We start from the raw sequence: 16,962 nt of genomic DNA on the forward strand, positions 1-16,962 counted from the left end.
GCTCTCCTGTAACTGGAGCCTGCCACAGCGAGGTCCTCCCACCTCTGGGTGAGGAGGAGAGGGCTACTCCCCCTCCTGGTTCTTCCACCTGGTCTTTTTTTTTGTTCTCTTTTCTTTTAATAAATTACCAGTTAATCATCTCTGTGGAGAACTGGCCCTCATTTATTACAGGAGGTCCCTGGACTGTGTGGCAGAGAACTTCCTGACACAGCTGGTGAGGGAGGCAATGAGGGAAAGCACCCTCTGCACCTGGTCTTTGTCAACAGAGGAAGACTGGTGGGTGACACCACGCTTGGGGGCCGTCTGGGGCTCAGCAATCATGAAAAATCTCTGTGCTTGGCTGGGTTTGTCCCTGTTTGTGTGCCTTCTGTTGTCCCTGTGCTCGGCGGCTGCTACCCAGGCCTGTGTAGCTGGCACAGCTGAAGTGGGGGAGAGCCCCATGTGTCTGCCCTTTGAGGTGGCTGCTCACGGCAGCCTTTTCAATCTGGAAGCTCAGTCTGGAGAGCGAGTTCCCCCACGTGCTTGGTCCCGGAGGCCAGGGCCTGTCATCTGCAGTCCCAGGTGGCACTGAGGGCTGCCTGGTGCCTCAGGCTGGTGTGACCCTACTGCAAACAACAGGAGACAGTGGCAGGTGGTTGTTTCCAAAGTCATGTCCTTCAGGGGCGGTGTGCCGTGTGCGTCCTTTGTCCAGCCCAGCCCCAGACTTAGGGATCCGATGCAGGCGCTGCTGCTGCTGCCACTGAAGTCAGCGAGGATTTGGTGGTTGCCTTCCATCCCAGCAGTCGTGGTCACTCATGAAGCCGGGTGCTGATGGAGCCCTGCAGATCTCTGGGCGGCATGGCTGCGAGGGAGCTGCCCCTTGTTGTTATCCTCCATCAGGGAAAGCTGTGCCAGCCAGGCGTGTGTCAAGCCAGCAAACAGGGAGTGCGCGAGTCTCTTCCATCTGTGTCTGCTGAGAGTTTTGACCTTTGAGATCAAGTGGCACAAAGCCAATTGCTTTTGGTGCTTCTGTGTATCTCTGTGTTAGGCAATGCTGCTAAATCAGCCTGTAGCACAGCAGCAGGGGAAAAAGCCTCTCAGCTCTGCAGGTGCAATAAGCTGCCATTGATCCTGAGCAGTATCTTTTTACAAAGGAGGCAAAAACTGGTTAAAAAGTGAGATAACAGAATAATGGTTCCAAACATTGGAACAGTTGTGGTTTCTCTGTTTTTCTAAGCTTACCTTCCCATAGCCTGTCCACCTGGTACGTCCCTCATAGCTCCCATTTTTGATGGGGCTGGCCTGTTTTGCATTAATGGTTTCCTCTCACCGCCATCTACTAAGTTCTAAGTTCCGCATGCTGTTCAAACTGTTTTTTCTTGCTTTCTTTACATCCATTATGGCCAGTTCCCTACAGCTCACCGATGTGTCCAGGGAAGAAATGTAGAAAATTATTATGTGCCACTATATTAAAGGAATATAAGAAGAATATTTATAAGGAGACTTAATTGTCTTTCAGGTAAATTTACATTGAGACTTAAGCACTTTAAATGCAGACAGTATTAAGAGCTATTGAGTTGGTGAATGACTCTCTGATGCTTTAATTATGTGACATAATGGTCAATGTAAAAATTTGCCACAGGAGAGCTTCACATCAAGTAGCAGAATAGTCAGTTGTGTCTGCCTGTTAGAAATATATGAGAGTATGAGACAAGGACCTCTTTGTACCTGTGAAAAATTCTGTACAGAAAGTGGAGCAGTTCCAGCAGATGTTTTTAGCCAGCTTTGCCTGGAAGTCTAGAAAACACCCTTGGAGGTACATTCTTATTCATCTCACTGACTGGTAGGAATGTAGTTCAACTGCAAAATGCAATGCCTATGCTTCAAAAACCACTGGCAAAGTAGTCTCTTGAAAAAATATATTGGAATTTGTTTCTCCTTTTTTTTGTTTTTTTTTTTTGGAGCTGTCCCTTGGTCCAGTGAATCTGTGTGCTCTTTGTAAATGTGAAAGAAGAGATCGGACCCTGGGTTCTAAGGCAGAGTCTGTTTATTTCAGTTTGAGCTGGGTGCCACCTGAGAGGGACCCTGACCAAAGAAATCCCTGGGTCTTTATACCCTTACAGTCTGTGCACCCGACTTTCACGCACTCGTCATGTGCCCTGCACATGCCTCTTAGTCCTACAGTGATTTATGGTCTGGGGTCTGCTAACACCTCATTGGATTCTCCATGTTCATGTGCCATTAACTGCTCTTATCTTCCAGCTTGGGGCAGTCTTGGGCCCCTCCAGGGTCTCAGGCCTTATCTGAAGATAATCAGTCTTTCTCCGTTTCCTCCCCTGCTTAGCCATTATGCTAACAGAGTTCATTTAAAGTTCACCTACACTAAGTTTTGAGCAGGGCCCTCTCATGCTAAGCTGAAAGCAAGTTACAATTAAACTTAAACCTACACAATTAATTTCTAATATTCTATAAGTAAACTTATTTAAATCCCCAACAATAAACTCCTAGTTTACATCTAGCACCTGGTTTACAGTGCAAGTTCTGCCTATCTCAAGGCCACACAAGTCATCTCAGCACCCTTGTTTGTTGGCTTAATCCCTTTTAATAGGTTCTTGGTGCTTCTGTTTGAGTCAGTCCGGTGTATGTCATTAATGTTACTCTATACTCTGCTGTGATACCCCCACATTGTAACCAATCACATACCCATCCACAAAGTAAGAATCAGAAGGGGAAATCTTGTACTCTCTCAAGAATCTTTCTCCAAGTCTTAGGGGATGACTTGATGCACCCAACTGGAAAGTCACTGTGGTCTGATGGACAGTTACAAGCTGGTAAGTCAAGGGGAAGAGGGGAGCATGTGTGCAAAACATGAAGTTGGCTGATATGTGAAATTTGGATAGGGTAAATTCACCAAATCCCTTGTACCCAGCTTGACACCAGAAGTTCAAGCCAATCCTGCCTCTGTACATCTTACCTAAGGACTAGGGACCTTTCTGGCAGGTCAAAATATCGCTGTTTTGAAGCATTTGACTATGATATTTTTAAGAGGTCATACCACACTACAGACTGAATGAGAGGGTGAAGTGAACAAAAGTAAGTAAGCCCTGCTTGTATATAATAGGTAGTAATTTATAATTATGCAGTGAAATTATTAAATTAAATACAAATTGAATAAGTCTCATGTATATCCAGGCGGGTTGTAAAAATGTGGTTTACAATGCATAGTATGCTCCTCAAACCTACACTTCATGATAATTGCTGTATGGCTGCCTCTGATAGCATTAAACACTTCAAAATATATGTATATTTTGCATATGGGCAAAAACTGACCATCATACCAGGCAACGAAAGAGCAATAGCATGCCTTATATCTTACAAGTGTCAACAAAACTTTTGACTAGATTATTTCTACTAGCTGACTTTTGCATTCAAATAGGAGTCTGTCTTAATTATCCTAGTTGAGCACACTGGATTACAACTTCCATTGTTGCAACTGCCTAGCATTTTTGTTTCAGACACAATGAAATGTACATGGAATACTACAATAAGTTACCACTTTTCTATGAGTAGCTCTTGGAAAATATAAAAAAAATCTAAGATGGCAATACCTAATGCATTACAATATGTATGTAGACATTATATCTACATGACTAGGAAAAAAGAAAACCCTGCATATGAAACAACAGATTTCATTACTGCAGTCTATACCTGCTTTGGACAGTATATACACTTCTACAGCCTGTGAAGGCAGAGGTTGCTGTGTGATATTCACACACATAACTGTGGTAAAACAGTATTGCTGTATTATATATAGTTAGAACTAGACACAGTTCTACACAGCACATCACATTTTGGGCTCCAGGAGATTGAATTTTGGGTTTCTGTAATACATCACTGACGAATGAAGATTTGTCCCGTCTTAAGCAGCTTCTTCAGCGGAGCAATCAATGCCTGCATAAGTAAATTTCTCGTATAGGGTAGTATTCACATAGGTCTGGGAAAGAAATAAACAGAGAAGGTGTGATGCAAGGTGCATTACCTCAAGGACCCTAAATAATACTGAAATTATTCATAGCCTAATTATTTATATATATATAAATATAAAACAGAATTTTATTCTTACCTTCCTGTCTTCTAACATCCTGTTCAGTGCCACCAGTATCTGAGCAAATGATGGTCTTTCATATGGTTTCTCTTTCCAGCACTGTCTCATCAGGTCATACCTTTAAAAATCAAACACCAGCATTTGATAGTTTAGATACATAGGTTAAAGTTAAAAATTTATGGTATTAAAGATTGTGCACATTCCACTTTCAGAGGAAAATGGATTTATACATAGCTGAAATTACAATAGTTAGTTCCTGCCTGAAAAGAAATTTTTTTACTCGAATAATCAAAAATCTCCCTTTGAGCTAAAACCCTGGCATGTTGTGTAAAGAGCAGGGTAACTGGCTAGAACAGAGAGCCTGGGAAAGTATTCATGGCAAATTAACAGTGCATGCTGTGCACAAAAGGACTTGTATACTTTTTAATTTTTTAATGTACTTTTTATATTTTGTGCTCCTTTTGAATTCTTAAATGTAGTTTTTATATTTAAAAAAAATTGTTTATTAGTTTCTTGTAGAAATCATGTATTTTCTATAGCTGATGTTATGTTATTCTGTTTCTTTTTGGTTTTTTTCTGAGGCAATACTCACACTTCATCATCACAGTTGAGAGGCTTTTCCAGTCGGTAGCCTTGAGGGAGTTTTTCATATAGTTCTGCACATGTCATTCCGCAATATGGTGTTCCGCCTTAAGTTTAACCATTGTCATGAACAGAAGAGGGTTTTAATAAAATAAAGTTTAATTTCATAGTAGACATGGAAAGGTGTGACTGACATAGTAACAGCTAAATTAATCCAAAATTAGGGAATATTTTGCAGCTACATTTTTATTGTTAATCCTTCCTTACTGCTTGATGCACAATATTGAAGAGAAAAATAAAACTAATTGTCAATATTCTCATTTGTGGGGCTGGCCTAAATTTCTCTACAAGTCTGAGGGCCTGGATCTGATTGTATTTGAAGTGTTTTATCAACAGCATTGATGTCACTAGGCAAGTCATTCCTTCATTAGCATCATAATAATATCTGGTATGGACTCATGGAGCTCTTACTATCAGCTGGTTTTGCCCCTTTCTGCAGATATTTGGTTGCTTAGAGTCTTGATTTTCCACACGGCATCCATATCTAATGCAAATCCATTTAGTAAAGAAAGCCAGGAATAAATCAGAAATCCAGAGCTCATGATCAGTCCAGTAGGCCATGTGCACCTCAGTCGGTAGCATCTCCTGGCCAGCATGGGTACATCTCCAGGGCAAATCACAAGGGAGATGTAACACAGCGATTTTGAGTGGTGAGAGGCTGTATCACAATCATGATGGATAGAGGTGCCTGCAGAAATGAACTCTAAATTTTATTTGAAGGTTAATGTTCAAAAATTTTCTTCATGAATATTTGGAGTAGGAGCTAATTACTCCCCTACCCTGCAATATCACTAAAATGTAAGTCTTGATTTAAAATGCAGGAAAGCTGGGGAAAAGCCACCCACCAAAATCAAAACGTTGTATTCAGGCTATAATATCATATGATATCCTGGAGTTTATATTTAGGTATGGCCTCGGTTTTATAGTGTAATGAAAACATGATCATTATGGTTCTTTCTCATTTAAAATGGTACCTGAATTGAAAATCTGACAATTTTATTTCCAAGCATACTGAACCTAAATAAAATGTATTGAATAAAACAGAAAGAAAATTGAAATAATACTGCTATTTTGAAGCAATATATTTTAAAAGACTGAGTGAATGGAGCTGCCTTGGCTCAGATTGTTTATTTGTGGAGTACAAAGTTCAGATACTTACCTAAACTAACAATTTCCCATAAGAGGACGCCATATGACCATCTGCAACAGAGGGATATTATGAAGTGCAACAAGAATGCAATAAGAATTAGTATTTTTAAATGGTAGATAGTTTTGCTAGTATTCAGGGAACACAGAGAAGTGTGATATGTTTTTCTGTATTTTTTATAAAATTTTGTATAATGCTGGGGTTTGTAGAATCAGAAAGCAGGAAAAGTAGCAAAATTAATTCACTCTGAGTCAACCAAAGACCTTTATCAGATTTCAGCAAATACCGTAGTTATAGAATTGCTTTTCCAAATACAATTTCTAGTTTCCTAAATAAAATACCAATTTCCTCTGGGTTTCCCAAAGATTCATCAGGTCTCCTGTTTTGAAAGAGAAATACAGCTAAAGTAGTGGGGCACATCTAAGTAGGTTGAGAACACAGAACTTGATCAGACCCTGATGAAGAAATAAAAGTAACTTTTTTGTTATGGGTTTTATTTTTTGCTTCCATTGCTCACTCATGCTGACATGACTACTGAGTCTTGTGAATTAAGGGTGGATGTCTCATGCTAGCTGCCAAACTTTCCTTGATATGGAAAAATATTTCTTTGTTTAAAAAATGCCACTTGAACACATACTTACACATCACTATTTGTGGTGTAAACACTGTAATTTAAAGATTCAATTGCCATCCATCGCACTGGAAGCCGTCCCTGGAAATTATTTAATGAAAGTTTTATTTTTCAGTTCTTGGTATAGCACTGTTGCAATATCTATGCCAACAATCGTTCTGTGTTACTTTAATGAAAACTGACTTTATTCAAGTAAACTTTATCAAGTAAATAAACTTATTAAACTTGTGCATTTTTACAGAAGAAATTCTTTACTGTGAGAGTGGTGAGACACTCGAACACGTTGGCCAGAGAAGTTGTGGATGTAGGACTGTTCAAGGCCAAGCTGGATGGGGCTCTGAATAACCTGGTGTAGTGAAAGGTGGGGTTGGAACTAGATAGTCTTTGAGGTCCCTTTCAAAACAAGTCATTCCATGAGCCTAAGATTATATGATTTGCTTCCCAAGGGAACAGTTCACATGAAAGCTAATAAAAAAATTATCTAATCAGCATCAAGGTGAAATGTAAATAATACTTAAGACAATGCCTCTGACCATCTTGTTGCCTTGACAACACAGTGCTATTTCTGGTCTATAGCTACATGATGTTTGTTACATATCTTTCTATTTCAGATCTTCCAAAGCATTAATTCTGGACACATCCTGATGTACCTCTGGTTACCATATTGCTAACTTTGGCCTTGTTCAATAGAATTAGACCAGCTTGACTCATCTAGTTTACTGTCATCCATATTCATATAATTTTAAATTACATTGTATATTATAAACATGGTATAGAATTTATTTACAAGTAGATGTATTTATGTGTATATTAATAAACGTGTGCATATTTTACATGTTAACTGTAGCATTTAAATAATTAGTTCTGTAATACCTGTAAATTTGCATTTTTGTTCATATGAAAACACAGATTAAGAAATAAGAAAACAAAATTAAGAAAACAGACTGTATCAATTTGGTTTGGTCCTTACCATGGTCTTCTTAACATAAACTTCTTGACCTCTTGACAAGCCAAAGTCAGCTATTTTTGCAACATAATTTTCTCCAACCAAGATGTTTCTTGCTGCCAAATCTCGATGAATAAACTAAAATAATCATAATAGTAATAATAATAATAACAACCACAACAGTAATAATAATGATGTAATAAAATAAGGAAGTCAGTATAATTGAGTTTTACATGTATTACTTTACTGCTTTATTGAAAATTGCAAACATTTGGAGTAAGAACACAAAACAAAGAAAATGGTGTGGTATGTCACTACCAAGAACATCTCAAACTTTATCTGAAAATGAAAGCAGTTAACTACCATGTTGTTTTAAGTTTTAATGCCTCTTCCATGATTCCTCATGACGTAGTATTTGATAGGTTTAAGTGGAGACAACAAAATAAATCTCATTCAGTGTGTGCTATAGAAGCTAAAATTAAAAATTAATTTAATTAAAGGGCATATTCCCTGGAAAATTATTTGCCATGCTTTCAGTGGATAGAGAGTTGAAGACTGACCTGTTTTTGGCTCAAGTAGTCCATCCCTCTGGCAACATCTGCTGCAAAATGCAGAAGCTGCTGTGAGGAAAGTGTAGATGCGGTGCTGTTGGCAATAGCAAATGCCGGGTCTGTCTCTAGTACTCTGCTTTTCCGAAGGAAGTCCAGTAAATTTCCATGGGGGGCATATTCAATAGCAAGATAAAGATATCCTAACAAAACATCAGATAGTGAGCATATCACAAAGTAAGAGATGGTCAGTAATAGTCTTTGGAAATTTACACTGAAATTTACACGGAAAGGAAATAAACATAAAACAGACTGGAGGGAAATGTCAAACAGGCTAATTTCTAGGAGTAGAGAAGAATTTAGAGCTAGTACTGAACATCATTTCTGAAGCATTAATGTGGGCTTGTAGATCCAAACACAAGTTTATCTGACCTTTTAACAAATGTTGTACACAGACCTGGTAGTGTTTCTCTGGACTGTATGGGCTATATTGTGAGAGGGGCTTTTTTTAACTAATTTTTAAAGTGCGTGTATTCAATAGTACCTTACCCCTATGTTCACATGCTCCCAAAAGATTTATGATGTTGGGATGATGACCAAGTTTACAAAGAACTTCAAGTTCTCCGGCAAAATCTCTGTGATCATCTTTTGAGGCATACTCTGAAAATCAAAACAGCACTCATTGATGTTTTCCTCTGAACTGAGTTTATAACAATATTATTTTTAAATATGAGGAGTCTGAGTTGCTTGGGCCACTACTATTTCAACCCCAGTAGAAAGAGGAAAACTGTAAGGTACATTAGTGTTTACAGAAAAAGGTAGGATTTTTCAATAAGAGGGAAAAAAATAGAGAAACAAATGTCTGCAGAAGCTATCTTCAGAGAAAGGAAGCATCTTAACACACCCTGTCACTCTCCTTCTTACTTGAGAGTGTAAAATGTTGTAGCAGATCTTATGAGAAGAAGCTGCTTAAAAATCCTTCCCTATGTTTGCTGTTGATTATTTCTGCCTGTATGCAGACCTTGGCTATTTTTAAATTAATCATCCCACTTAAAAGTGTTTTTCAATTTGCCTAAATAATGATCTAGTGAATTACAATAAAACATGTACATTCTTGCAGTATTGTACATATTGTAGCTCTCTCTGGAAGGTATCTATCATGCCCAATGAATAAAAAGAAGATTAATGATCCCCATGGTATGTGTATATACAGATGCATGGATGCAGTTGTCTCTGAATGGCTGAAGTAAACAAGATGAACAAATGCTATGCACCAAGACTAGTTCTCTGCTCCTCTTTATTCAATGCATCTTGCTTTACAGATGAACTCACATGAAGCTCATACTGATCTATGAATTGAAAAATACATGATACTTAATGATATCAGCTACTGAGGAGAAATAGAAACTAACTTTGCCCAGCAGAAGTACAGTCGTTGACAAATCTTGGCCTAGTGACACCTGATACAATTTAACTAGTAATTTTGAATATTTATTGTAGCTTTAGAAGAGGGTTACTAAGCATTTTGTACGACAGAGAAACACTAGAATACACAATCAAGAAAATTCTTTAGTCACAGAATCCCTGGTCTTTACTACCTTTCATCCTTTTTATTGCAGCATCCATGCGTAAGCCATCTTTCTTAATGCGTGCTTTCAGGACTTGCCCAAAGTTACCTTCCCCAATCACATCTTGAAATTTTATGTCATTCCACTCAAGAACTGGATAAATAGTAGGATCTGGACTGGTTTTTGCTTTCCTGCTCAGAGTGAGAGTACCGGAATTAAACTGCAGAGCTGGCTCTTCCCTCTGCAACAGAGTTAAGAAAATGACATTAACTGTGATTTCTACTTCACTGAGCAATGCTCTGATTACATTTCCCAAATACCTGTGCTCACTCATCTACACACACACACACAGAGAACCCAATCCATCTCTTACATACACAAGAGTACTCTAGACAGTTACACTACTTCAGACACTAATTGCAACAAGGAGTTCTGCCCAGATCCACAAAATTAATCAGGCTTCTAATTTGTGTGTAAGTACCTTTTAGATCTGGGCCTCCTGAACAGTCTTATAATCCTTTTGAAGATAAAGGACATGGGCAAAAAATAATGTGATAAAACTGATCTCAAGAGCAGTTTTAAGTCTCAGGTTTGAGATTTATCTCATATTAGGCTTAATTAAATCTTGTGTTGGTGAGGTGAGGCAAGAAGAAGCAAGGAAATAAAAAGAGAACGGAAATTATCTTCCTCCATACCTAAGGAGACATTTCTTCAGTTACACATTCTCATGAAATACTGCTATGGGAAAAGTTTTAGGACTAGGAGACAAAGCTATTCTGTGTGCCCTGCAGACTGATCATATCATTGGGTGAGCCCCTTGCCCCTGTTTATGAAACAACCTATTCAGATACATATGAAGGAACTCTTTGGGCCAGCTTCATTCTGCTCTATGGGTTCCCCTCTGAAGGCAGAGAAAAGCACCAGAAAGCAGAGTGACTAAGAGACTGCAGCAGGATACAAATATATACATGTGTATAGAGAGATACCTCCATGTAATGTTAAAACCTTCAGCAATTTCCTCACAGCCAAAACTATAATGTTGCCATTGATAGGTCCCTGATGTGCTGTCCCCAGGTTGAAAATGGATGAACATGTATTAGCTGTTGTTGATGCTCACAAGCAACATTAAATATTTGGTAGTTTTCAAAATCAGGCACGACTTCATAGAGGCAGAACAGGCTCCTCTATTCTGTCTGGCTTGGTACTTGTCATACACAAGAGTGACAAGGCAGAAGAAGGAGCATAGCAAATGGTTTGCAACTTTTTTCAAGTCAAGCTTTCTACCTCCTAGCCTGTAACTGTGATTGCTTTAGCTTTCAGGTCACTAGTAGAGAAGCTTTACAACAGTGCTAACTGCACACATAAAGAGAAGACAGTGTTTAGGAAAGCCAGGAAAAAGAAATTGGAAGAAAAACCAGGAAAAGATGAGCTAAAGTTAACAACCAAACTGACACAAGAAAGCTGGTAACCCACCACCACATTTTGGAAAGCCTGAGCCATTCGACGCTGGAAGTTGGCTCGCTTTAACTGCAGCATGATGAGAAAGGCTAGGAGAATTGTTACACAGGTCATCCCTGCAGAGCCAAGGATAGCAATAAGCAGCATTTTGCCTCCTTTTGATTCATATGGAGCTGTTGAGGAAGGACATAAGAATTCATCATTATTTTCAGCATATTCTGAGTTTAGCAATACATTAGCAATGTGTAACTGAATACTCTGGTCTTGTAAACTGTTTAAAGATGTGAGGATACATCCCTTTGTTTTCCAAAAATGTCAGAAACATTGGATGCTCTGAATTTCAGATGTATGAGCACCTGCATATTCTGTTGAATTCAGTCAGAGCAGAGATGAGGTCACATTCTGTTAGTGATCTAATAGTCTTGCTATATGCAGCTCCTTTAATTTTTGAGTCTCTGGTCCCTGTCTGGTGGATATGCACAAATGGTGCATGTTGTCACTTCATCAATACCATGCAGTGAACTAAGAATTAAATATTGGTGGTGGTGTGTTTTGTGTTAAAATTAAGAGCAAAAGAAAACTCAGATTCAAAAATTAGTATTATGACTGTGTCTTAGCTAACTAGTTTATACAGCCTGTCCTGGTTTGTGCAAATCCAGTATGGTGGATTAACTAACCTTTAGTTTCTGGAAGAGTCTTCAGTTCAAATGATGTGTTCGGGTTGCTCAAGCCAATGTTGTTCTGAGCATTAATCTGAACCTGGTACACAGTATCTGGCTCAAGGCCCTTGAGGTGATATTGAGTAATGCTGGTGTTCTTTATGATAATATCGATGTGGTTGTACTCAGCCTTGCCATAAATTTTGTAGCTGATGATGATGGAGGAGATGGAATGACCCTCAGCAGCTGTCCAAGAGATGACTGAGGATGTGTCTGTGGTATTAGAAAACCTGATGTTGTTTGGTGCAGGAGGGATTCCTGAGAACAAACACAAACACACAGGGCATTGGAGTGTACATCCACCTCTTTCTCCTCTCCACAGAGAACAAAACATTTTCCTCAGTCCTTTTGCTGTGCGAAACAGAATATGTAGATGAGCTATGGTTACTGAATGCAATAATTTTATGATCTTGATGTGCAGTATGATCCTTGTAGCAGCATTCCATACTTGCAGGAGCAGCTGGAGTGGCATGCAGTATACTGTCTTTGGATGAAGATACACATTCTCTGATCTGTAGGCAAGCACACCATATTTGCTTTCAGATTAATATTAATTTCGTTCTATACTGAATCATCATTCCCTTTTAATTCCCATATCCCACACTTTCACTGCTTCAGGGAGCAATTACCTGTCAGGCTGTTAGAGAGAAAGGAAATTGATACCAACATTTCCAAAAATCTAATCAGAAAACCACCAGAAGGGGGGAGTGCTACACTTGTGGACACAGCCATGAATACTAAGCTAAGTACCTTCTCCTGGAAAAGAGGACCCTTATGTGTTTCTCAGTGCAGTTTGGTGTCAGAGCTCAGGAAAGTGGAGAGTCCCATGACAGCCCTTAATACTTCCACTAATACGTATAGGATTTCAGTGAGGGCCTCCTTACACGACCTATAAGGAGGAAGAAGCCCATCTTTCCAGTGTGTGGTAAGGGCAGTGTCACCCATCAGCCATTCAGATGGACAGCTGTTCAGATGGTAGTTCATTCAGATAGGGCATTTGTTGTGATGTTATGAAAGCACACTGCTCACACTCAGGGAATTCAAGGGCGGTCTTCAGTGTAGCACACTTAACTACTCTTTGCTCACGGGGGTTTTACCTTGCATTGTATCTTCTCTTCTTTAAGTGCTGACAATTTCTGTATTATCATAGCCAAACTGAGTAACAAAAGAGCTTGGAGTAGTGAACTCTGATGGCTCATCATTCTGAGAAGGAAAAAAATGCTACTTGTGTCAGAAGCACGAGTTGCACTGAAAAGAAGATGTAGATTCTCAAGCTTGTTTTTCTCCATTTAAAAAAAACCCAACACATTAATAGTTCCTGACAATTTCCAGTAGAAGAATTCCTTTGGAAGCTGAGCTTTCCAAATAATAGCAATAACAACCACAAGTGATCATCAGGAACTAAATGTTACCAAAATAAAGGATTACATTTAATGTAGTCATCAAGTGACAATTAGTCTGATCACTGGGGGTAACACGAAGAATTAAACAGAAGGATGTGAATCAGCACTTACTGTCACTGAAAGTCCATGCATACAGATAGTTGCTCCATTCTCCTTGGGACCTGGTGTTCACCCGTACCCTGCACATGTACTGCTGTCTAGGCTCAAGATCCTTAATGATCAAGGTGGACATATTTCCTGGCACTTGAGTAATAACACTGCTCTCGTCACCGTTGTCATTCACGCTCTTCCTTTCCACTTCAACACGAATATCATCCTCTGTCCTCAGTGTTAAAGGATGCCATGACAAATTCAGTGATGTCATACTTTTTGGAAAGAGAGTGATACCTTCTGGTGGAGGAAGACCTTGGAAAAGCCACAGTGAAACAGGGAACAACATTTCATGTCTGGTATCTAAGCTAAAACAGGGTACCTGTTATTCCCAACCACTTGCCCCAGCTTGGGGTGACATAGGGTAATTCTCTCAGCCATCCCACATAATTTGGCAGAAGTTACATCTAAGAGGCGGTGATAGACCCACAGTATCTTATCAACAGCTGATGTGGCAACAAAAGGGTGTCTTCAATGAGCTGGTGTTGCAGTTGCACTTCTTAGATGTGAGAAGCCAACTGGTGTTGTCTTGTTAGATAGGTCCTGGTGCAATCCTCATTTATTCTGTATGTCTGTATTCAGTTTGGGATCTATCCTCAGTGGACTAAAAACTTTCCTGCTTGTTAAAACATCTTCATTTTTAAAGTAAATTGATCTAACAGTAAAAGGAAGGACTGCAAAAAAGTGATTTTTATCTCCAAATCTGCTGCATAGCTAGCCAAAATATATAAATTTTTCTTACCCAGATCCCTCATCTCTAAATCAGGGAAAAGAATAGATCTGCCTTTTTCTGCTTCTCTTCACCTCTGTTTTATGATTTGGTTTTTTCCTTTCCTTTCCTTTCCTTTCTTTTCCTTTACTTCCTTTTTTTTTTTTTTTTTAATATCCCTTTGTCTGAGATTCTTCTGAAAGAGTCTACAAAGTTTTCAAGTGCAGCCTTCTTTGCTCAATTGAAAGTGTTCTGACAGAGATCAGGGAACAGACCACAGAGAAAAACAGCTGAAACACCCCATTTGTGAAAAGTCATGGTGGTGACTTACCAAGCGCAGCTGTTGTGAAGCTGGCCTGTGGTCCAGGATGGCCTTCCCCACCTTCCCCTTGCCGACTCAGCTGAACACAGAACTGATACTCCGTTTTGGGTTCCAGATTGTCCAGTCTTTTAGTTGTGTCTTTTACTGACAACAAAAGTCAAAAGAAAGTAAAACCATGGCCCATGTTGAAATATGTTATGGAAGAAAATGTTTGGAAAATACAAGGTAATATATTCAGGCTCCTTTTTTTGTTGTTGTTCTTGATTCACTAGGATAAACTAATTAGATGTATAAAAAAATTATTTTTGAGTTCCAACCCAGCCCAAAGGTTGCTTCATCTGCCCTTCTTTCAACACAGAACTATACTGGTTACTTAGTGTTCTTTCTGTACACAGATTTTGGATTATACTGATTTAGTAACAGCTGTTGTTAAAGTTCCTGTTATGTTTCCTATAGTATTTGAGGCCATGCATAAAATTTGAAAGCACAGCTGGAGGAGGTCATCTACTTCATAAGCAGGTTTCATTTTGCCCATACTATTACTGATAAATATTTTGGTAAGTTACTTCGTTCACCAGGGGCACAATGAACACAACACAAGATGCTAGATGACCCAGCATGTCTCCGTACTGCCCACTGCTTTTGAAAACCTGTTTACATGGGAGTTTAAAACAGCTGGGCCCAATACTGAGTGCACTTAGTCCTAAGGAAGAAGGGGAAAACCTTTTGTTCCTAAACTGAATATACACTTTTGACTGCTGTTGGTGTAATACATCCATATGAGCATTATGTGTAGTGATAAACAGCCACACATTCAGTCACAAAAGGTTTAACTGCTATGCATTGTAAAGTCTTTTGAGGCTAATCAAGAACAGAAACACATGATGTTTCAGTTGGTGGGTGAAATTTGTCTTTAAGGGAATTAAAGAATGTCCTCTTACCTTCCACAGACATCCAGGACTGATAACGTTTTGCTGGCTTGTACAGAAGTTTTGTAGACACAACAGGTCCATCTCCATTGTGTAATTCAGCATTGATATCAATTATGAGAAAATTATGTCCTCTGTCTGTCAGCCTCGGGGCAAACTGTGGCACAGGAGGAACTGAACAAGAATGCAAGTATTAACCTTTTATATAACCTTTTAGCTTCGTGTATCAGTAAGACTCTGGTTATTCCTAGATCTGTAGGAAAATGGAAGATGCTCTTCAAAACTCTCACAAAATAGATAGGTCTTTACACACTAAAGCTGACAGTTAAGATATTAAAAAAAATTTTGGGTGTTCTTCTAAACCTTATTGTCACACTTATTCTTTCAATATACATAATTAGTATGGTACTTAAAATGGGTTTTTGTTCATATTCCAACTGTAAATATTTATTCAGGAATGTCCTGGGGTGATGTTATGAAGCCGCTTTATTCCTTACCCATCCGCTCCATGCCCAAGGCGCTGTTTCTTTGAGCTGGACCCGGGGCCGGGGCCACAGGACCGAGTGCGGGGCAGGTGAACGGCCAGGCCCAGCGGCTCGGGGGCTGGGGGCTCGGGAGGGAGTGCACCGGGAGCGCTGTGCTGCTCTTTGGGTTTCCTTTGTGTTCCAGTGGGAAAAAGGTTCTGCTGGGCTTTTTTTCTTGTTCTTTTTCCCTTCCCTTGCCTCACTGTCTCCCTTCCCTCCTCGCCGGTCCAGGGAGCCTGCAGGTGGCCCCGGCAGGCCCGCAGGGTGGCCCCAGCCAGTCCGAGCCCGCATGTCTGTTCCCTCTCCGGGAATTTGTTGTATTTTGAGTTTTTTGGGTTTTTTCTGTTCTACCCTGTTTTGTTTGTGTGTTAATAAACTGTTTTCTCCATTTTAGTTTGCCGTGACCCACTTGTCTTATTGGTGGAGGAAAAGGGGCAGCCCTTTTCCCTTTGGAGGAGACACTCACTGTGGAGTGTTTCCTCCTTAAGTTCTGTCTCCAAAACTGAGACAAGGCATTTTTCGGCAGTGCAGAGAACAGAAAGCTCAGCCATGCTAGAGTATAAAGTTGTGCTTAAAATTAGAGAGACAAAGGCACTTGAAGAAATTCTTGCTTTTACCTTTGACTGTAACTTGAAATGGTTTCTCTGCCATTCCTGCTACTGTCTGTACACTGCAAACCCAAGTTCCTGTATCACCGGGCAGGATTCGATTAATTCTAAACATGGCTTCAGAACGATTACTGGTAGAAATTTCATCAGGCTGAAATGACAAAAGATGTACAGGACCTGAAAAATTTGGGCATTTTGGAGTATTCCGATGATACTTTGAGTTTAGCAATATCTATAAAACGCATCTATAATGGTCAACACCATATTTTCATATATGCTGAGAACTTCATGGGGTATCCCAGAATACCAAAATTTCATATTATGCTTGAAAACCATAGTATGCATTCACTTCAGGTAAAGTCAATAAAAACACTGGAAACAGAAGAAAGCAATTGATCAGGAGCCTACCCTTAGGACAGTTCCATCTTGTTTCAAGAGTTTGAATTCTTCAGATTTAGGAAGTGGCATCCCAGTTGCTATACAAAATGGCTTGAACTCGACGCCAGAATTGAGTTCCACAGGATCTAGTAAATTTACTATCTGAGGCGAAAAATCTGCTGAACCTACAGAAGAT

At 39.5% G+C, this 16,962-nt stretch overlaps 1 protein-coding gene across 1 annotated transcript in view; it reads right to left on the bottom strand.

Annotated features, from left to right (window-relative positions):
- Positions 1 to 2,008: 2,008 nt before the first annotated feature.
- Positions 2,009 to 16,962, bottom strand: part of TEK (TEK receptor tyrosine kinase) — a 49,685-nt gene continuing 34,731 nt past the window's right edge. Inside the window, exons 8-23 of the mRNA XM_039567558.1 lie at positions 16,797 to 16,951; positions 16,398 to 16,539; positions 15,269 to 15,430; positions 14,337 to 14,471; positions 13,258 to 13,551; positions 11,702 to 12,001; positions 11,040 to 11,197; positions 9,597 to 9,807; positions 8,548 to 8,658; positions 8,011 to 8,201; positions 7,475 to 7,588; positions 6,515 to 6,585; positions 5,886 to 5,926; positions 4,677 to 4,773; positions 4,103 to 4,202; positions 2,009 to 3,973 (exon numbers count right to left, since the gene is read on the bottom strand). Of these exons, the coding sequence (XP_039423492.1) occupies positions 3,899 to 3,973; positions 4,103 to 4,202; positions 4,677 to 4,773; positions 5,886 to 5,926; positions 6,515 to 6,585; positions 7,475 to 7,588; positions 8,011 to 8,201; positions 8,548 to 8,658; positions 9,597 to 9,807; positions 11,040 to 11,197; positions 11,702 to 12,001; positions 13,258 to 13,551; positions 14,337 to 14,471; positions 15,269 to 15,430; positions 16,398 to 16,539; positions 16,797 to 16,951 (2,357 nt within the window). The 3' untranslated portion in view covers positions 2,009 to 3,898. The remainder of the gene's footprint in view (positions 3,974 to 4,102; positions 4,203 to 4,676; positions 4,774 to 5,885; positions 5,927 to 6,514; positions 6,586 to 7,474; positions 7,589 to 8,010; positions 8,202 to 8,547; positions 8,659 to 9,596; positions 9,808 to 11,039; positions 11,198 to 11,701; positions 12,002 to 13,257; positions 13,552 to 14,336; positions 14,472 to 15,268; positions 15,431 to 16,397; positions 16,540 to 16,796; positions 16,952 to 16,962) is intronic.

This window comes from Corvus cornix, chromosome Z, assembly GCF_000738735.6.
Source record: "Corvus cornix cornix isolate S_Up_H32 chromosome Z, ASM73873v5, whole genome shotgun sequence".
In the NCBI taxonomy this organism is placed as follows: Eukaryota; Metazoa; Chordata; class Aves; order Passeriformes; family Corvidae; genus Corvus; species Corvus cornix.